Source organism: Chelonoidis abingdonii, chromosome 8, assembly GCF_003597395.2.
Source record: "Chelonoidis abingdonii isolate Lonesome George chromosome 8, CheloAbing_2.0, whole genome shotgun sequence".
Taxonomy (NCBI): domain Eukaryota; kingdom Metazoa; phylum Chordata; order Testudines; family Testudinidae; genus Chelonoidis; species Chelonoidis abingdonii.
The window spans coordinates 105,814,360-105,830,532 of NC_133776.1; the positions used below are offsets into that span (position 1 = coordinate 105,814,360).

Here is a 16,173-nt window from a genome sequence, read left to right on the forward strand (position 1 = left end):
GGGCAAGTTGCACTTGCTTTACAGCTTGGAATCCCCAGGTGTTTCATACACAGGCTAGAAATCCCTTTAGCCTTGGTCCAGTACTTCCTCCAGTTCAGTCTTTGTTCCTCAGATGTTTCCAGGAATCTTCCTGTGTGAGGAGTGAAGAACTCCAGACGTCACTCCCTGCCTCATATAGCTTTTGCATATGGTGGGAACCCTTTGTTCCAAAGGTTGGTTCCCAGACCAGTCTGTGGAAAAATACTGACATCCCAAGATGAAGACCAGCATCATGGGGCCTGGTCACATGTCCTTGTATAGTCTTAGCAGCCATCACTCACAGGCTCTCTGTGTTCTTAGTAAGGCTCACCAGGTGGGAGATAAGCTTCTCTTAATGCCTATTGCTCTCCCTAATGGCACATTCACCTGAATAGGCCCTTTCCAACCAGCTTTCTAGACTGAAAGCATCTTGTCTAGTGGGTGTTACCCAGGTGTAACGACATTTGAAATGTAGATACATAGTCCACGTTCATAACTTCAGATACAAAAATGATACATGCATACAAATAGAACAATCATATTGAGCAAATCATACTTTCTCCAATGACACCTTACATGACTTATCCTGCATAAAATGCATCATAATTGTGCTATAACCATATGTAAGCGGGTGTGGCCGGGGCTCGACCCTCTCCAGTGAGGAGGGGAGCCACGCCAGCCCACTCCACTCCAGTTGGTCCAGGAAACTAACCCAGTGATCCTTGCAGTGCTTGTCTGTCCGGCGGGCAAGGGGCTCGGGCGGGCAAGGGGCTCGGGCCCTCCGGCAGGGCTGCTGTACCGGCTGCGCGGCGCCGGGCCCTACGCCAAGGCGGACAGCAAACACAGAGTCAGTAAGCTCAGGCCTGGGTCAGGACTGAGTAGTACTAGCAATGGATTAAGGCCCAGCCCTTGGGCAGCAAACGCTGAGTCAGTAGGCTCAGGCCCCTGGTCAGGGCTGAGCAATAGTAACAGTTTTAAAGGCCCAGCCCTTGGGCAGGGCGGGGCAGCAAATGCTGAGTCAGTAAGCTCAGGCTTTGGCCTCCTCCAGCCAAGGAGAGGGGGAGTCTGCCACCTAGGAGTGGGATGGCATGGGTCCTCCCACTCCACTGCATTCCAGCCCGGGGCCCTAACAGCGGCTATCACTCTGCTGGTCAGTCAGTGGGGATCCTGACCGCAGCACACTGACACAGGCGCCGGCAACTCCGCAGCCTGACGGGTCGGCTGCCCCCGAGCTGCGTCCATACTCCCCCCGGGACCTACCTGGGTCCTAACGTCGGCCCCTGAAGGGTCCATGAGCATAGGCTCATCGCGACCGGGGCTGGGTGATAGGTCCGGGAGTTCCTCGGGATAGTCAGGCCAGGGTAGCGCCGGCGGCTCCTTTGGGTAGCAGGGGCGGGGTGGCGCCGGCAGCTCCTTTGGGTAGCAGGGGCGGGGTGGCGCCGGCAGCTCCTTTGGGTAGCAGGGGCGGGGTGGCGCCGGCAGCTCCTTTGGGTAACAGGCAGGGTAGCGCCGGCGGCTCCTCCAGATAGCGAGCCCAGGGAAGCTCAGGCAGCTCCTCCCGGTAGCGAGTGCGGGGAAGCCAGTCTGGGTGGCTCCCCTGGGTCGCTGGAATCTCCCAGTCTCGAGCTCCCTGAGGTACGTCTGATCTCTCCGGCTGTTGGGGCCTGACTGAGCTCTGAGGGCCAGCTTTTATAGTTCTGGGTCGCCGCCTGACCCTTTGGGGGCGGGCTCAGAGCTCCGTTGCTCCGCCCACTCTGGCCTCTGGCGGGGCTCGACCCTCTCCGGTGAGGAGGGGAGCCACGCCGGCCCACTACACCCCCACCCCCCCACGTCTGGCTCCTGCTAGCCGGGGTCAGACCCGTCCGTTCGTCTGAGATGAGACATAAAGTCCGTGTTCGCATGGTCCTTACCGGCCCGATGTTGGACAGTGAACGCATAGGGTTGTAAGGTCAGGTACCACTGCATGAGTTAGGCGTTATTATTTTTCATATTCATCAACCATGGGAGGGGGGCATGGTCAGTGACCAGCGTGAACAGGGCCCCAAGGAGGTAGTAGCGTAGGGCATCACAGGCCCACTTTATAGCCAGTGCCTCTTTCTCAATCACCGCATAGTTCTTCTCCCACGGAAACAATTTTCAGCTGAGGTACAGCACTGGATGGTCCTCCCCATCAACTCCTTGGGACAGGACGGCCCCCAGCCCCACTTCTGAGGCATCCGTCTGTAGGGTGAACCTCTGGTGGAAATCCGGGCTGTATAGCACTGGCTCTTGGCAAAGGCATGTCTGGAGGGTCCGAAAGGCCTCCTCACATTCTGAGGACCATCGTATCTGCCGAGGGCTGTTCTTTGTCAGCAGTCCAGTTAAGGGTGCCGCGATGGAGGCAAACTGGGGGATGAACCACCGATAGTACCCTACAAGCCCCAGGAACTGCTGGACGTGGCGTTTTGTGGTGGGCGTCGGGCAGGTGGCCAGGGCTTGTACTTTCTCAACGAGGGGCTTCACACGGCCTCCCTCAATAGTGTACCCCAGATACGTTGTCTCCTGCCATCCGATGCAGCATTTTTTTGGGTTGGCGGTTAGTCCCGCCTGTCGCAGAGACGCAGGACCGCTGCCACTCGCTCTAGGTGGTCTTCCCAGTTGCAGCTATAGATCATGACATCATCCAGATACGCAGTGGCATAGTCTTGATGGGGCAGCAGTAGGTGGTCCGTCAGCTGCTGGAAGGTCGCCGGGGCCCCATGGAGGCCGAAAGGCATCTGCGCAAACTGATAGAGTCCCGTCGGGGTAGCAAACGTCGTCTTTTCCTTGGAGTCTCCTCGAGTGGAATTTGCCAATACCCCTTGCTGAGGTCAAGGGTGGTGATGAACTGGGCCTCCCCGAGGCGGCCCAGCAGCTCATCCACATGGGGCAGGCATCGAATCGTGAGATGGCATTCACCCGCCGGAAGTCTATACAAAACTGGTGGGTGCCATCGGGCTTGGGCACCAAGACCACTGCGCTACGCCACTCACTCCGAGACGGCTCGATGACTCCCAAGGCCAGCATGGTCTGCACCACCTCCTCCTCCACCTCCTGGCGCATCCGATATGGCAGTGGCCTGGTCGTTTCCCGGCTCGGTCTGGATAGAGTGGTAGATCAAGCTTGTGTACCCCGGTAGGGCCGTGAAGGTTCCTTGGAAAGCCTGCAGGAGACATTTGGACTGGTTGTGCTGCTCTCCAGTCAGGGTGTCACCGAGCAGGGGAGCAGCAAGGTCATCAGCCTGGGTGCTTGGGGGCTCAGCTCCGGCTCAGGCGGGCAAGGATTAATCAATAGGTCTTCCCGGTCTCGCCATGGTTTCAACAGGTTTACATGGTATCTCTGGGTCTTCTTACGCTGGTCGGGTTGGTGGATTTCGTAGGTGATGGGCCCAACCTTCCGAGCCACCTCGTAGGGCCCCTGCCCAACGGGTCAGTAGTTTCGACTCACTCGAGGGTAGAAGAAGCAGAACCCGGTCCCCGGGTTCAAAGTCATGCACCTGGGCTTCCTGGTTATACGTCCGTTCCTGCCTGTCCTGAGCAGCCTTTAAGTTCTCCTGGCTAGGGTCCCCGCCCGGGCGAAGTAGTCCTGTAGTTGAAGGACATACTTCAGGAGTCCCTGGGTTGGAGAGAGGGACTGCTCCCAAGTTTCCCGCATCAAGTCCAGCAGGCCCCATGGGCGGCTCAAATGGGGAAAACTTGGTTGAGGACTGGGGCACCTCCCGGACGACTAGCAGCAGGGGAGGGAGCAACTGGTCCCACTGGCGTAGTTCCTCCTCGGGGAACTTTCGCAACATCTCCTTGAGGGTCTGGTTGAACCGCTCCACCAACCCGTCCATCTGCGGGTAGTAGATGGAGATGCATAGTTGTTTTACCCCTAGGAGCTTACAGACCTGTTATAACAGCCTGGAGGTGAAATTGGTGCCTTGGTCGGTTAGAATTTCTTGGGGGCAGGCCCACCCGCGCAAGGACTTTCACCAGTTCCCGGGCGGTGGTGCTCCACAGCAGGATGGCCTCGGGGAAACGTGTGGCATAGTCGACGATGACCAGGACATACTGGAATCCGGCATTACTTTTCGGGAGCGGGCCCACCAGGTCCATGGCCTCTCGTTCGAAGGAAGTCTCAATTATAGGCATGGGGACCAGGGGTGCCTTGGGCACGTGCGATGGCGCGGCTAACTGGCACTCTTGGCAGGAACTATAATAGTTCTTCACCTCCTGATGAACACCGGGCCAGAAGAACCACGTCAAGATCCGGGCAAGGGTCTTCTCATGACCCAGATGCCCAGCGGCCGGGACATCATGGGCCAGCTTCATCACAACTTGCCGGTGACACCGCGGTACCAGCAGCTGCGTTTGGGGTTCTTTCATGCGGGAGTCCCGGTCGATCCAGTAGAGATGGTGCCAACACACTTCGAAGTGGGGCCACTGGGTTGCGTGCTGAGGGTTGATGATGGTCCCATCGACGGCCGCAAGTTGCTCATAGGCCCGACTAAGGGTAGGATCAGCCCTCTGGTCCCGGAAAAAGTCGGTATGAAGGAGGGGCTCGACCGTGGGCTCCAGCCGAGGGTTATCGGTTTCCTCATTCCCAGCATCGGTCCCCGGAGCCCCATCTACTTCCTCCGATTGGGCTGCTGGTCGTTCTGCTTCCAGCGCTGGAGTTGACCGGAGGACTTCCTCGAAGGCGGGCCAGTCCCACCCCAGGATCACCAGGTATGCCAGGCGCGGGGCCAGGCCAACCACGACTCGTCGGGTAACGCCAGCTACCGTCAGCGGGACACAAGCACTGGGGTACGGCCTGATGTCCCCATGGATGCACTGCAAGTGTATCGTTCCCAAGCGGGAGTCTGCCGGGGGTCCCAGGGCCTGCTGGACCAACGTCTGGCTGCAGCTGGAGTCAATCAATGCCTGGGTTGCCTGGTCCCCGACGACTACCGGGACCATGAGCTTGGGGGCCTGGGGCAAGCGGGCCCGGGTGTCCCCTGCACAGACCTGCCCGAAGCTGCAGTCCATTTCTGCGCAGTCACGCTGCAGGTGTCCAGCCTGCCCACAACGAAAACAGGGTCCGAGTTCAGGGCGGCCACCCCTGGAGGGAGCTCCCCTAGGACTTCTGGGGGGGCTTCGATGGGCCTGCCCACGGCCAGGGTTTCGTGGCCTGGTCAGGGCATCCCCCCTTCTGTCCGGGGTGTGGAGGCCGGAAGGCGGGTCCCACGGAGGTTTCGGCTGCGAGAAAGTTCTCCGTAAACGAGATGGTTGCAACCAACGTCGCCGGCTGGTGGTGGAGCACCCAGGATTGTCCTCAGGCTGGCAGAGTGAGCACGAACTGCTCTAGGACGACTTGTTCGGTGACCTCCTCTGCCGTCCTTGTTTCTGGCTGTAGCCATCGGCGGCAGGTCTCCTTCAGGGACTGGGCCTACAGCCGAGGTTGAGCCCCTGGGGGATACATCTGGCCCCGGAAATGCTGCTGGAAGGTCTCGGGGCTAACGTCTAGGGCATCCAAAATCGCAGCCTTGACTCGGCCATAATCCCTGGCTTTGTCCATTGCCAGCCCGCGGTATGCTGTCTGGGCAGTCCCGGTCAGGTACGGGGCCAGAATGGTGGCCCATTGGTCCCGGGCCCATCCAGCGACGAGGGCCACCCCTTCGAAGGTCATCAGGAACGCCTCGGGGTCATCGTCGGGGCCCATCTTGGTGAGTTGTACTGGGGCGGCAGCATGGGGTGCCTCAGTGCCACCCCCTGCCGGCACTTCTGCGGGGTGGGGTAACACGGCCACCAGCTGCTGCAACTGAGTTCTGACATGCTGCATCAGCCGTTGCTGCTGTTCGAGCTGGGCGGCATGCTGCTGCTGGTGCTGTAGCTGGGCAGCCTGCGGCCAGTCCTGCTTCTCCGCCAGCATCTGGAACAACCGCTCCATCTCCATGAGCCTCTAGGGGAGGGTGATGTCCCCTCCGGCCCCTTCTCACAGGGGCCAAGGGTCCGCTCCCCACTTCTGGTACCACGTGTAAGTGGGTGTGGCCGGGGCTCGACCCTCTCCGGTGAGGAGGGGGGCCACACCGGCCCACTCCACTCCAGTTGGTCCGGGAAACTAACCCGGCAGTCCTTGCGGTGCTTGTCTGTCCGGCAGGCAAGGGGCTCAGGCCCTCCGGCAGGGCTGCCATACCATCCACACAGCGCCGGGCCCTACGCCAAGGCGGACAGCAAACACAGAGTCAGTAAGCTCAGGCCTGGGTCAGGACTGAGTAGTACTAGCAACAGATTAAGGCCCAGCCCTTGGGCAGGGCGGGTCAGCAAATGCTGAGTCAGTAAGCTCAGGCTTTGGCCTCCTCCGGCCAGGGAGAGGGGGAATCTGCCACCCAGGAGTGGGGTGGCACGGGGGACACAGGACCTCCCACTCCACTGTGTCCCAGCCCGGGGCTCTAACAGCGGCTGTCACTCCGCTGGTCAGTCAGTGAGGATCCTGACTGCAACACGCTGACATAGGCTCTGGCAACTCTGCAGCCTGACTGGGGTCGGCTGCCCCCGGGCTGCTTCTGTACTCCCCCTGGGACCTACTTGGGTCTTAGCGTTGGCCTTTGAAGGGTCCACGAGCATAGGCTCATAGCGACCGGGGCCGGGTGGTAAGTCTGGGAATTCCTTGGGATAATCAGGCCAGGGTAGCGCCGTTGGCTTCTCCGGGTAGCAGGGGCAGGGTAGTGCCGTCGGCTCTTCCAGGTAGCAGGGGCGGGGTAGCTCCGGCGGCTCCTCCAGATAGCAAGCGCGGGGAAGCTCTGGCGGCTCCTCCGGGTAGCAGCAGGCGCAGGGAAGCTCAGGCAGCTCCTCCGGGAAGCGAGCACGGGGAGGCTCCGGCAGCTCCTCTGGGTAGCGAGTGCGGGGAGGCCAGTCTGAGTGGCTCCCCTGGGTCGCCAGAGTCTCCCAGTCTCGAGCTCCCTGAGGTACGTCTGATCTCTCCAGCTGTTGGGGCCTGACTGAGCTCTGAGGGCCAGCTTTTATAGTTCTGGGTCGCCGCCTGACCCTTTGGGGGCAGGCTCAGAGCTCCATAGCTCCGCCCACTCTGGCCTTTGGCGGGACTTGACCCTCTCCAGTGAGGAGGGGAGCCACGACGGCCTACACCATATCATAATAATGAAGAATATGGGGTGTAGTGTCACAGACGGCATTCTTTATCACCATTACCTTGGCAAGAAGGAAAGGGGAGATAGCAACCTTTATGGCGCATTCCCCCTTCACAGTGTTCTTCCCTGACAAAGTCTTTCTTAGACCACATCCGAAGTTCACTCCCAAGGTGACTTCCACATTTCACGTGAACCAACTTGTTCACCTTCCAACCTTTTAACCCAAGCCTTACCAGCATAATAGGCCTATTCATCCTCCGTACACTCGATGTAAGGAGAGCCGGGGTCTATTATTTGGACAGGACAAGAGTTTTTAGAAAATCTCCAAGACTCTTCCTCTCCGTCATGGACAAAGCTAGAGGCATAGCAATTTCAGCTCAAAAATTCTCTAAATAAGTCTCAAACTATCAAACTCTGTTATCAGATGTGCAGTTTGGCACCTCATCTACAGTCTCTCACATTCTGTGAGATCGGTTTCCTCCTCAGTCGCCTTCTCCAAGGGTATCCCTATATCAGAAATCTACAGAGCAGTTACCTTGGCATCTGCACATACATTTGCTGAACATTATGCCATCCCTGGGGACGCTGCTGCAGATGCCAGATTTGGCACCATGGTACTATCATCCATCAGACTCTACTTCAAAGCCACAGCCTCCAGTAGGGGATACTGCTCGGGAGTCACCTACAATGGAGAAACCATAAGAACACTACTAGAAGAATTTACTCACCTTGTGCAGATGTGTGTCCCTATGGGTGCTCCACAACCCACTCTCCTCCCTTCTACTTCGGAGTTTTCATCATTCACTTTGCAGTAGAGAAGGAACTGAGGAGGGATTCACCTGAGCAACACTGACTAGCCTCCTGGCAGGGCATGAGGCAGTGGATGCGCAGGCTGAATGGGCACTGCTACCAAAGCTCTCTGATCAGCAGTGCAGGGACGCAGACACACCTATAGTGGAGCACCGTAGGGACACACATCTCGAAGAACCGTTGTTACTGCACAAGGTGAGTCATTTCTTCATGGACACAACATAGCACACATGTTTACCCTTTTATTTTGTTCTTTGCTTTTTCAATTAAAGAAAAAAAGCGGGTCCAGACTTTTCCCAAACATCACCATCAATATCGTTCATTTGAGTGTGGCTCTTTGATTGTGACGTCACAGACAGCATAGACACAACTAACTTCCTGTGCTGAGCCATGTCAGGTGCAACCGCAAGCCTTGTAGAGAGGACAGCTGACCTTATGGTTAAGGCTCAGGACACAGGGATTTGGATGATCTAGGCTCTGTTCTGAGCCCTGCCACAGATTCTCTGTGACTTGAGGGAAGTCACTTCTGCCATGGCACCTATAAGAAAACCACATCAAATGGTTAGGTTGAGGAGCAGCCAGGGAAGGTCACTGTTTGTTTATTGAATCACAGATTTTTTCCTACAGTATTCCCTAGGCTGCCTGTCTTATTGTATAGCCCTCCCCATGACACATCCCTAATGGTCTCTTCTGGTGCTTCTTTTTCAGCAGCAGCAGCAGCAGCAGCAGCAACAGCAGCAGCAGCAACAGCAGCAACAGGCACCACCACAGCAACAGCCGCAGGTGTCCACAGTCCCTCAGCCACAAGCCCAGGGCCAGCCTCCTGGCCTGGGGATGCAGGCTCTTCCTCCTCAACAGCCCATTGTAAGTGTGTCACAGAGCTAGAGGGGAAGAGTCATTCATCACAGCCCAACCATCCATAGATCCTCCTACCTGCTCCCTGCAGCACTCTCCTTCTCCACCCCACTAGCTGCTGCCTAAAAGAGGAGCATTTGCTGGCTGCTTGTGTGAATGCTGCTTCCCCACCAGCCTAGTGGCACTCGTTAATTATGTTTCTCTCTCTCTCTAGTTCCAGCGCCAGGGTCTCCAGCAGACACAGCAGCAGCAGCAAACAGCTGCCCTGGTCCGACAGCTTCAGCAGCAACTCTCTAGTAAGAAATTAGCGCTCTTTGTTTTTCTTACCTCTTCTCCGTGCCCCATCTGAAGTGTCTTTCTCCATAGAACAGGCCCTGGTGTAAAGTGATAGCAAGGGGATAGCAAACGCAGGCTTCTCTGTCTCTTTATACATCATCTCTCTGTGAATACAGATTGTTGGGGAAGAGCCAACATGACTTTGTAAAGGGAAATCATGTCTCACCAATCTATTAGAATTCTTTGATGGGATCAACAAACGTGGACAAGGGTGATCCAGTGGATATAGTGTACTTAGACTTTTCGAAAGCCTTTGACAAGGTCCCTCACCAAAAGCTCTTAAGCAAAGTAAGCTGTCATGGGATAAGAGGGTAGGTTCTCTCATGGATCAGTAACTGGTTAAAAGTCAGGAAATAAAGGGTGGAGATAAATGGTCAGTTTTCAGAATGGAAGGGGGTAAATAATGGTGTCCTCCAGGGATCTTTACTGGGACCATTACTATTCAACATATTCATAAATAATCTGGAAAAAGGAGTAAACAGTGAGGTGGCCAAGTTTTCAGATGATAACAAAGTTACTCGAGATAGTGAAGTCCCAGGCAGACTGCAAAGAGTTACAAAGGGAATCTCATAAAACTGATGACTGGGCCAGAAAATGGCAGATGAAATGTATTGTTGATAAATGCAAAGTAATGCACATTGAAAAACATAATCCCAAGTATTCATACCAAATGATGGATTCTAAATTAGCTGTTACCACTCAAGAAAGAGATCCTGGAGTCATTGTGGATAGTGCTCTGAAACCATCTGCTCAAAGTGCAGTGGTGGTCAAAAAAGCAAACAGAATGGAACCATTAAGAAAGGGATAGCTAGTAAAACAGTAAATATCATAATGCCACTATATAGATCCATGGTACTCCCACATCTTAAATACTGTCTGCAGATCTGGTTTCCCCATCTCAAAAAAGGTGCATTAGAAATGGAAAAAGGATAGAGAGAGGCAATAGAAACCATTATGGGTATGGAACAGCTTCCACATGAAGAGAGATTAAAAAGACTGGGACTGTTCAGCTTGAAAAAGAGATGATTAAGGGTGGGGATATGATAGAGAACTATAAAATCATGAATGGTATGGAGAAAGTGATTTAAGGAAGTATTATTTATCCCTTCACATAACATAAGAACCAGGGGTCACCCAATAAAATTAATAGGCTGCAGGTTTAAAACAAACATAAGGAAGTACTTCTTCACTCAAAGCAAAGCCACCCTGTGGAACTCATTGCCAGGGGTTGTTGTGAAGGCCAAAACTATAACGGAGTTCAAAAAAGAATTAGGTAAGTTAATGGAGGACAGATCCATCAATGGCTATTAGCCAAGATGGTCAGAGATGCAACCCCATGTCTGGGTGTCCCTAAGCCTCTGACTGCCAGAAGCTGAGTTTGGATCATGCATTAACTGCCCTGTTCTGTTCATTCCCTCTGAAGCATCTGGCACTGGCCACTTTCAGAAGACAGCATGCTTGGCTAGATGGACCATTGGTCTGACCCAGTATAATCAGTCCTATGTTTTTAAGACAGTAGCAGGCAGAGAGAGGAGCACACAGTAATACCAACCAAGTGAGCAGCCTTCTAGACCTGTTGCAGACGGAGGGGCCAGGGCAGCAGTATCTATGGAGGCTGTTGGGCAGCTCTCCCAAACGTGTCAGGTCTGCTTTTCTGGATGTACCACTGCGTCAATGCCACTGCCTCTGTCGTTGTTGGCTCCCAACGATCTCAATGGGAGTATAAATTCTGGAGCTCGTGCCTGATGGGGCAGCCAGGGAGGTGCTTTATTCAGGACATGGTCAGTGAGAGACTTTTTTTATTGAGCACTGCCATGTGGGATGCTGCCAGAGCCCCAGCAGGGCACTGTATGCCTCCAGGCCACCCTGCTGTTGTAGGGATCACATCAGTAATTTTATATAATAAAACTGGCAATTAAATTATTAAACACCCAAGCCAGAGCCCTCCCCAAAGGAATGCTGTATGCAAACATATGCTGCCTTACTTCCTAGGATGCAGCCCAGCCATGGCTGTGCCTAGGTGCATTGAACCCTGCCCCAATGACCACATCTCAGTGCAGCAAAACCATCTAACACAGTGATGCCATCCATTTGCAGTTTTCTAAATACAATTTAAAATTGAATTCCGACTCCTACTAAATTCTTCCTTTGCATCCCAGCGTTCTTTTCCTTATGAGGCTGACACTGCAGGGACTATTAGAGCAGAGAGCTCAAAGCATTGGGTGAGTCATGCTTCTCCCTGTCCAGTTCAGGATGAGACCCAGGGCAGGAGATGCTTGCGCTGCTTTTGTCTGTGCTATACTGTTAGTCTCCAGGGCTGTCAGGCTGATGCCTTCATGAGCAGTGAATTTGACTAAAACTCTTGTAGAGGGGGGAGAAAACATCTCTCCAATGCCCCTGTGACCAGCAGGCTTTTCCAGTGTGGGACTGGGGCTGGGTTTGCCCTGCTGAGGGCCTGTCCAGCAGCATGCTGTGTGGCTGGATTTTGTAGCAAGTCCTGTAGTCAGGAGCCAATCCTCGAGCACACTGCATCTAAAGATGATCAGCAAGGGTCTCGGAGTTGGGCTGGAGTTTGAGGAGAGGCAGATCTCTAAGGTAGCCTGCTCTCAAGCCAGATAGGTCTTGAAACCAGCACCTGAATTTGCACCTGGATAGTAAGTGGGAACCAGTGTGGTCTGTGAGCACTGATGACATGCTCCTGGTTGATGCGAGTCTCTGAATTCTGCACTAGCTGATGTTCCTAAGTTTTCTTCAGGTTAGATGATTGATGGGAACTCCAGGGTAATTGGCTGGCCCAGCGTAGCTCATGCTTTGCACCTACCTGGTGGCAGTAGCAGTGTTTTGGTTTCTGTGTGGCAGGGGTGCTGCACAGAACTAGGGGTTACAGGTGTTCTGTTTAAAAGAGAAAAGCCCAGAGGATAATTCAGCTTCCAACCTCATCATCTAGGCAGCTACCCACTCCCTTTCAGTGCCATATTGGCCCACACCTATTTCACATCAAGGAGCGGTGTGGAGCTAGGCAGAAGAGGCGTAGAGATCTGGGTTTGACTGAGTTTATCCCCACCTTTCCAGAAGCATGTGGAATTTTGATAGTACTGCTATCCTAAGCCCCAGGAGCTGGCACCAGAGTGTCTGGTATTTGAGCAGAGCGTCAAGTGCCACAAGTGATACACAGGTGTAGTGTCCTAAACTAAGACCTGGGTAGCCCCCTTCTCTTGGCTACCTAGCCCCTCCGCTTCACAATCAGACTCTGAATTGCAGAGCTGATGGGCATCTCCTAACTGGACCAGAATCCTGTGATTGTCTAACTTTGTGTTTGATCTGAACAGATACACAGCCACAGCAGAACAACAACCCATTTGGACGCTACTGAGCCATGGCACTTGGGCCCGATCCAGAGGGAGACATCACTGTGGACTGGATACAGCCTCCTCCAGTGGGGGCTGTTCCCAACCCCTCTGTACCTGGGGCACCTGCCCAGATGCCGTGTTCTGCAGCTGCCCTTCTTGAAGGGGAGGGAGTGATTTTTATCATACAGAGAAAATGTTTTTACTCCGGTTTCTACAAAGGTTTATGGAGATCCCGTGTGATTGATAGTCTCCCTTCCGCCCTTGGTTTCAGTTTTTACTAAGTTTTTAGTATTTTTGTTAAAATAATGATTAAGACATTGTAAGATTTTGTACTTTATTTATACCAGATGAAACCCTGTATGGCAGATGTTCTCAGACAAATACAGAGAGCTTACTTTGCGAAAGAGTGTGTGTGTGTGTGTGTGTATTCAGAGTCTGAGCCCCATGACCCTAGCATGCTCCCTCTCCCGATTCCCCTGCATTCCCACAGATCTTGCCCCGAACTACTCCCATACAGGGCCAGGTGAACTATACACACCAAATCTCAAGAACTATTGTCTGCACCTTTCCTACTCTTAAATAAGTACATTGTTCAGCCTCATCAGGTTGGTGTGGGGAATGGATATCTCATCTCTTGCTTTCCTGTTTTTCCCAAATTGTTCTCTCCCTGTGTTCACTAGTTGGGAGGAGGGTTTGGATAGTGATTCAGAGCTGCCCTTTAAGCAGCAGTGGCTTGTTACTAATACACAGAGAACAAATGGTCCCTGCACACTTCCACTGGTGGGATCAAGATGCCTGCACATCCAGGGTCCCGAACCTGCTAGAGTTTGTCCTGGTGAGGATAAAAGGTGTCGAGGAAAGGAGGTGAGGTGTGGCAGCTAACACATTCTAGACCTCATGTAGACTTTCAAGATAGATTCTAAGGACAGAAAGAGCTGTGGTCAGATGTTTGGCTCTGTGTGTGTGTGTGTGTTCTTCCTGTGTGCTGTCCCAGCTCTGCGCAGACAGACAGCACAGCAGACCTTGAGTGAACCACCCAACGACCACAAGATCTGTTAAGGTAAGAAGGCATCAGGCCAGGTTTATTGTCAACAAAATACAGTAATAGCACCTGGCAGACTACAAGGATACTAAGACACGTATGTCCATGATAATGGATGTGATTCAGTGAATGGTGGGACTTTTCATTCACCCCTCAGCTAACAAAGATACTGTCTCTGAGATACATCTTTATACCTTGATACAAACAAGTTACGTACTGCCTCTGACATAGTTAGTCACTGCCTCCTGACGTGGCTAAGTACCATCTTGTACATGTTGGTTTAATCAAAACATCTCTATTACGTACTGTCATTCTGACCTTATCTTTTAGGAGGGGTCAGTGTGTTCCTGTTGCTCTTGGGGAATGTTTTTGAACCATCCTTGACATCGGGATGTTCTGGTACCACTTAATATTGGGATGTGTTTGTGTGAGTACTCTGTGCTTAGCACTTCTTAAGAATGTGTATTTCTGCAAGATCAGCCCTGTTCTTGCCAGATTCTGTGAGCAGGTCCTGTCTCATATGAGGCCTTTGATACAAGGGCTTATGTCTCAGGCTCTCTTCCTACTGCATGGACCATTGTGATAATCTAATATGACCTCCTATATAGCACAGGCCATAGAACTGCCCTAAAATAATTCCTAGAGCAGAGCTTTTAGAAAAACATCCAACCTTGATTTAAACATAGCCTGGGATGGAGAATCCATTCTGACCTTCAGTAAGCTGTTCCAGTGGTTAATTACTCCCTTTGTTAAAAAATTACACTCTATTTCTAGTCTGAATTTATCTAACGTCATCTTCCAGTCATTGGATCATGTCATACCTTTGTCTGATTGAAGACTGAAGAGCTCATTGTTAAATATTTGTTCCCCAGATAGGTACTTATAGACTGTAATCAAGTCATCCTTTAACCTTCTCTATCTTATGCTAAATAGATTGAACTGCTGGGGTATGTCACTATAAGGCATGTTTTCTAATCCTTTAATCATTCTCATGACTCATCTCAGAGCCCTCTTCAATTTATCAACATCCTCTTGAATTGTGAGCACCGGATGTGGACACGATATTCCAGTAGTGGTTGCAGCAGTGCTAAATACGGAGATAAGACAACGTTTCTACTCCTACTTGAGCTTCCCTGTTTCTTCTTTGAGTGATTGCACATGTCCATTCCAATAGGCGTGTGTGCGCCATATGCACAGTCGGAAGGTTTTTCCCTTAGTGGTACCCGTCGGATCGGCTGTGGAGACCCCTGGAGTGGCACCTTTATGGCAGTGTGTATAGGTCCCTGCCGACCTGCCACCTGCTCAGTTCCTTCTTGCCACCAGTGACGGTCTTTGGAGCAGCTCAGTCTCTTGCATTTGCAAGTGCCTACGTAGTGGTTCCCATTTCCTAGTTGTACATACTTGTTAGTTGGTTATATATTAGTTTCTAGATTAGTTGGGCTTACTTTGGGGGCTTTCCCCCCACCCTAGTTTCCCCAGGCACCGGGGCATGCCTTGGTCACAGGGGTTTAAGGTGTGCGAGAAGTGTGTGAAACCTATGCCCGCAAGTGATCTGCACACTGCCTGTCTCAAGTGCTTAGGAGAGGGCCACGAGACAGATAAATGCCCAATTTGCAGGAGCTTCAGACCCAGGATTAAGAGAGAGTGGGACTATTGTTTGAAGTTCCTCCTGATGGAGTTGGCCCTCCACCCACAGCCGGCGCTGGAAGCGGCGCCAGCATCATCGGTGCGCAGCACGCTGGCCTCAGTGTGGGATGTCCTGGCACCAAGGAAGGACTCCTCCAAGGACCACCGGTGCCGCTCCCCAGCTTGTAAGGCCAGTGCTACCAGGAGGCACCGCTCACAGTCCCCGGTGCCGCATAAGAAAAAGAAGGTGGACAGGGGTCGTTCCCCCATCAAGAAGCCGCGAGGGGACTCCAGCGGGGTGCATCCCCCAGTGGGACACCCATGGTCTGGGCCTCAAGACGCAGCACCATTGATTCCAGCCCCAATGGGAGGCCCGTCAAGTCCAGTGCTGATAGACTCCCCAACTTGGGAGGATCTTGAGGAAGAGCTCGACCTTCTCTCCACGCCTGAGGCCTACAAGGCAGTGTGAGACCTCATTGCCATGATGGCGCAGTCCCCAGCCACGCAGGTGAGGGCCCTGGCACCACAAGCCAGGCACTGTCAGCAGCACCGGCTTCAATGTCTAGCTGGCACTGCATGTGGCTCTGGCACCCTTTGCAGCACTGATGGCAGCCCCGCCTCTGGTTCATCATCGTGGCAAGCCTATGATGTTACAGCACTGCTCACCATCTCCCCAGCACCGTCCAGCTCTGGTTGGGCACAGACTACTCGTCCAAGTCAGAAGCTGAGTCTTCGGTCTCTCAATGTAGCCACTACCGCTTCCGGCACTGCAGATCAGTGGAATCATTGGCATCAGTGGTTGCCTGGCTACCCCAGTGGCAGGGCCCTGTCTAATGGCCCTTTTGGACTCCCTGAGCCTACCACCAGACTCAGGGCTCCAGGCTGGTATTGGTGGCATCTGCACCCCGTGCCCCCCCCCCCCCCCCAGCAACATTGCTGGCTCGCCACACTCCCAGGGCTCCTTAGGATCCCGCACAAGAAAGGGACTCTGGGCTGTCACGCTCAGGCAC

At 53.4% G+C, this 16,173-nt stretch overlaps 1 protein-coding gene across 5 annotated transcripts in view; it reads left to right on the forward strand.

The window, feature by feature from the left end:
- MED12 (mediator complex subunit 12) overlaps nt 1–12,899 on the forward strand; it is a 71,998-nt gene extending 59,099 nt beyond the window's left edge. For 2 of the 5 annotated variants that reach the window (XM_075068925.1, XM_075068924.1), the window contains exons 42-44: nt 8,663–8,818; nt 9,024–9,105; nt 12,475–12,899. In XM_075068925.1, coding sequence (XP_074925026.1) covers nt 8,663–8,818; nt 9,024–9,105; nt 12,475–12,518 — 282 coding nt within the window. In that variant the 3' untranslated portion in view covers nt 12,519–12,899. The remainder of the gene's footprint in view (nt 1–8,662; nt 8,819–9,023; nt 9,106–12,474) is intronic. The other 3 variants (XM_075068922.1, XM_032794867.2, XM_032794869.2) reach the window with 3 other exon arrangements.
- The last annotated feature ends 3,274 nt before the right edge of the window (nt 12,900–16,173 follow it).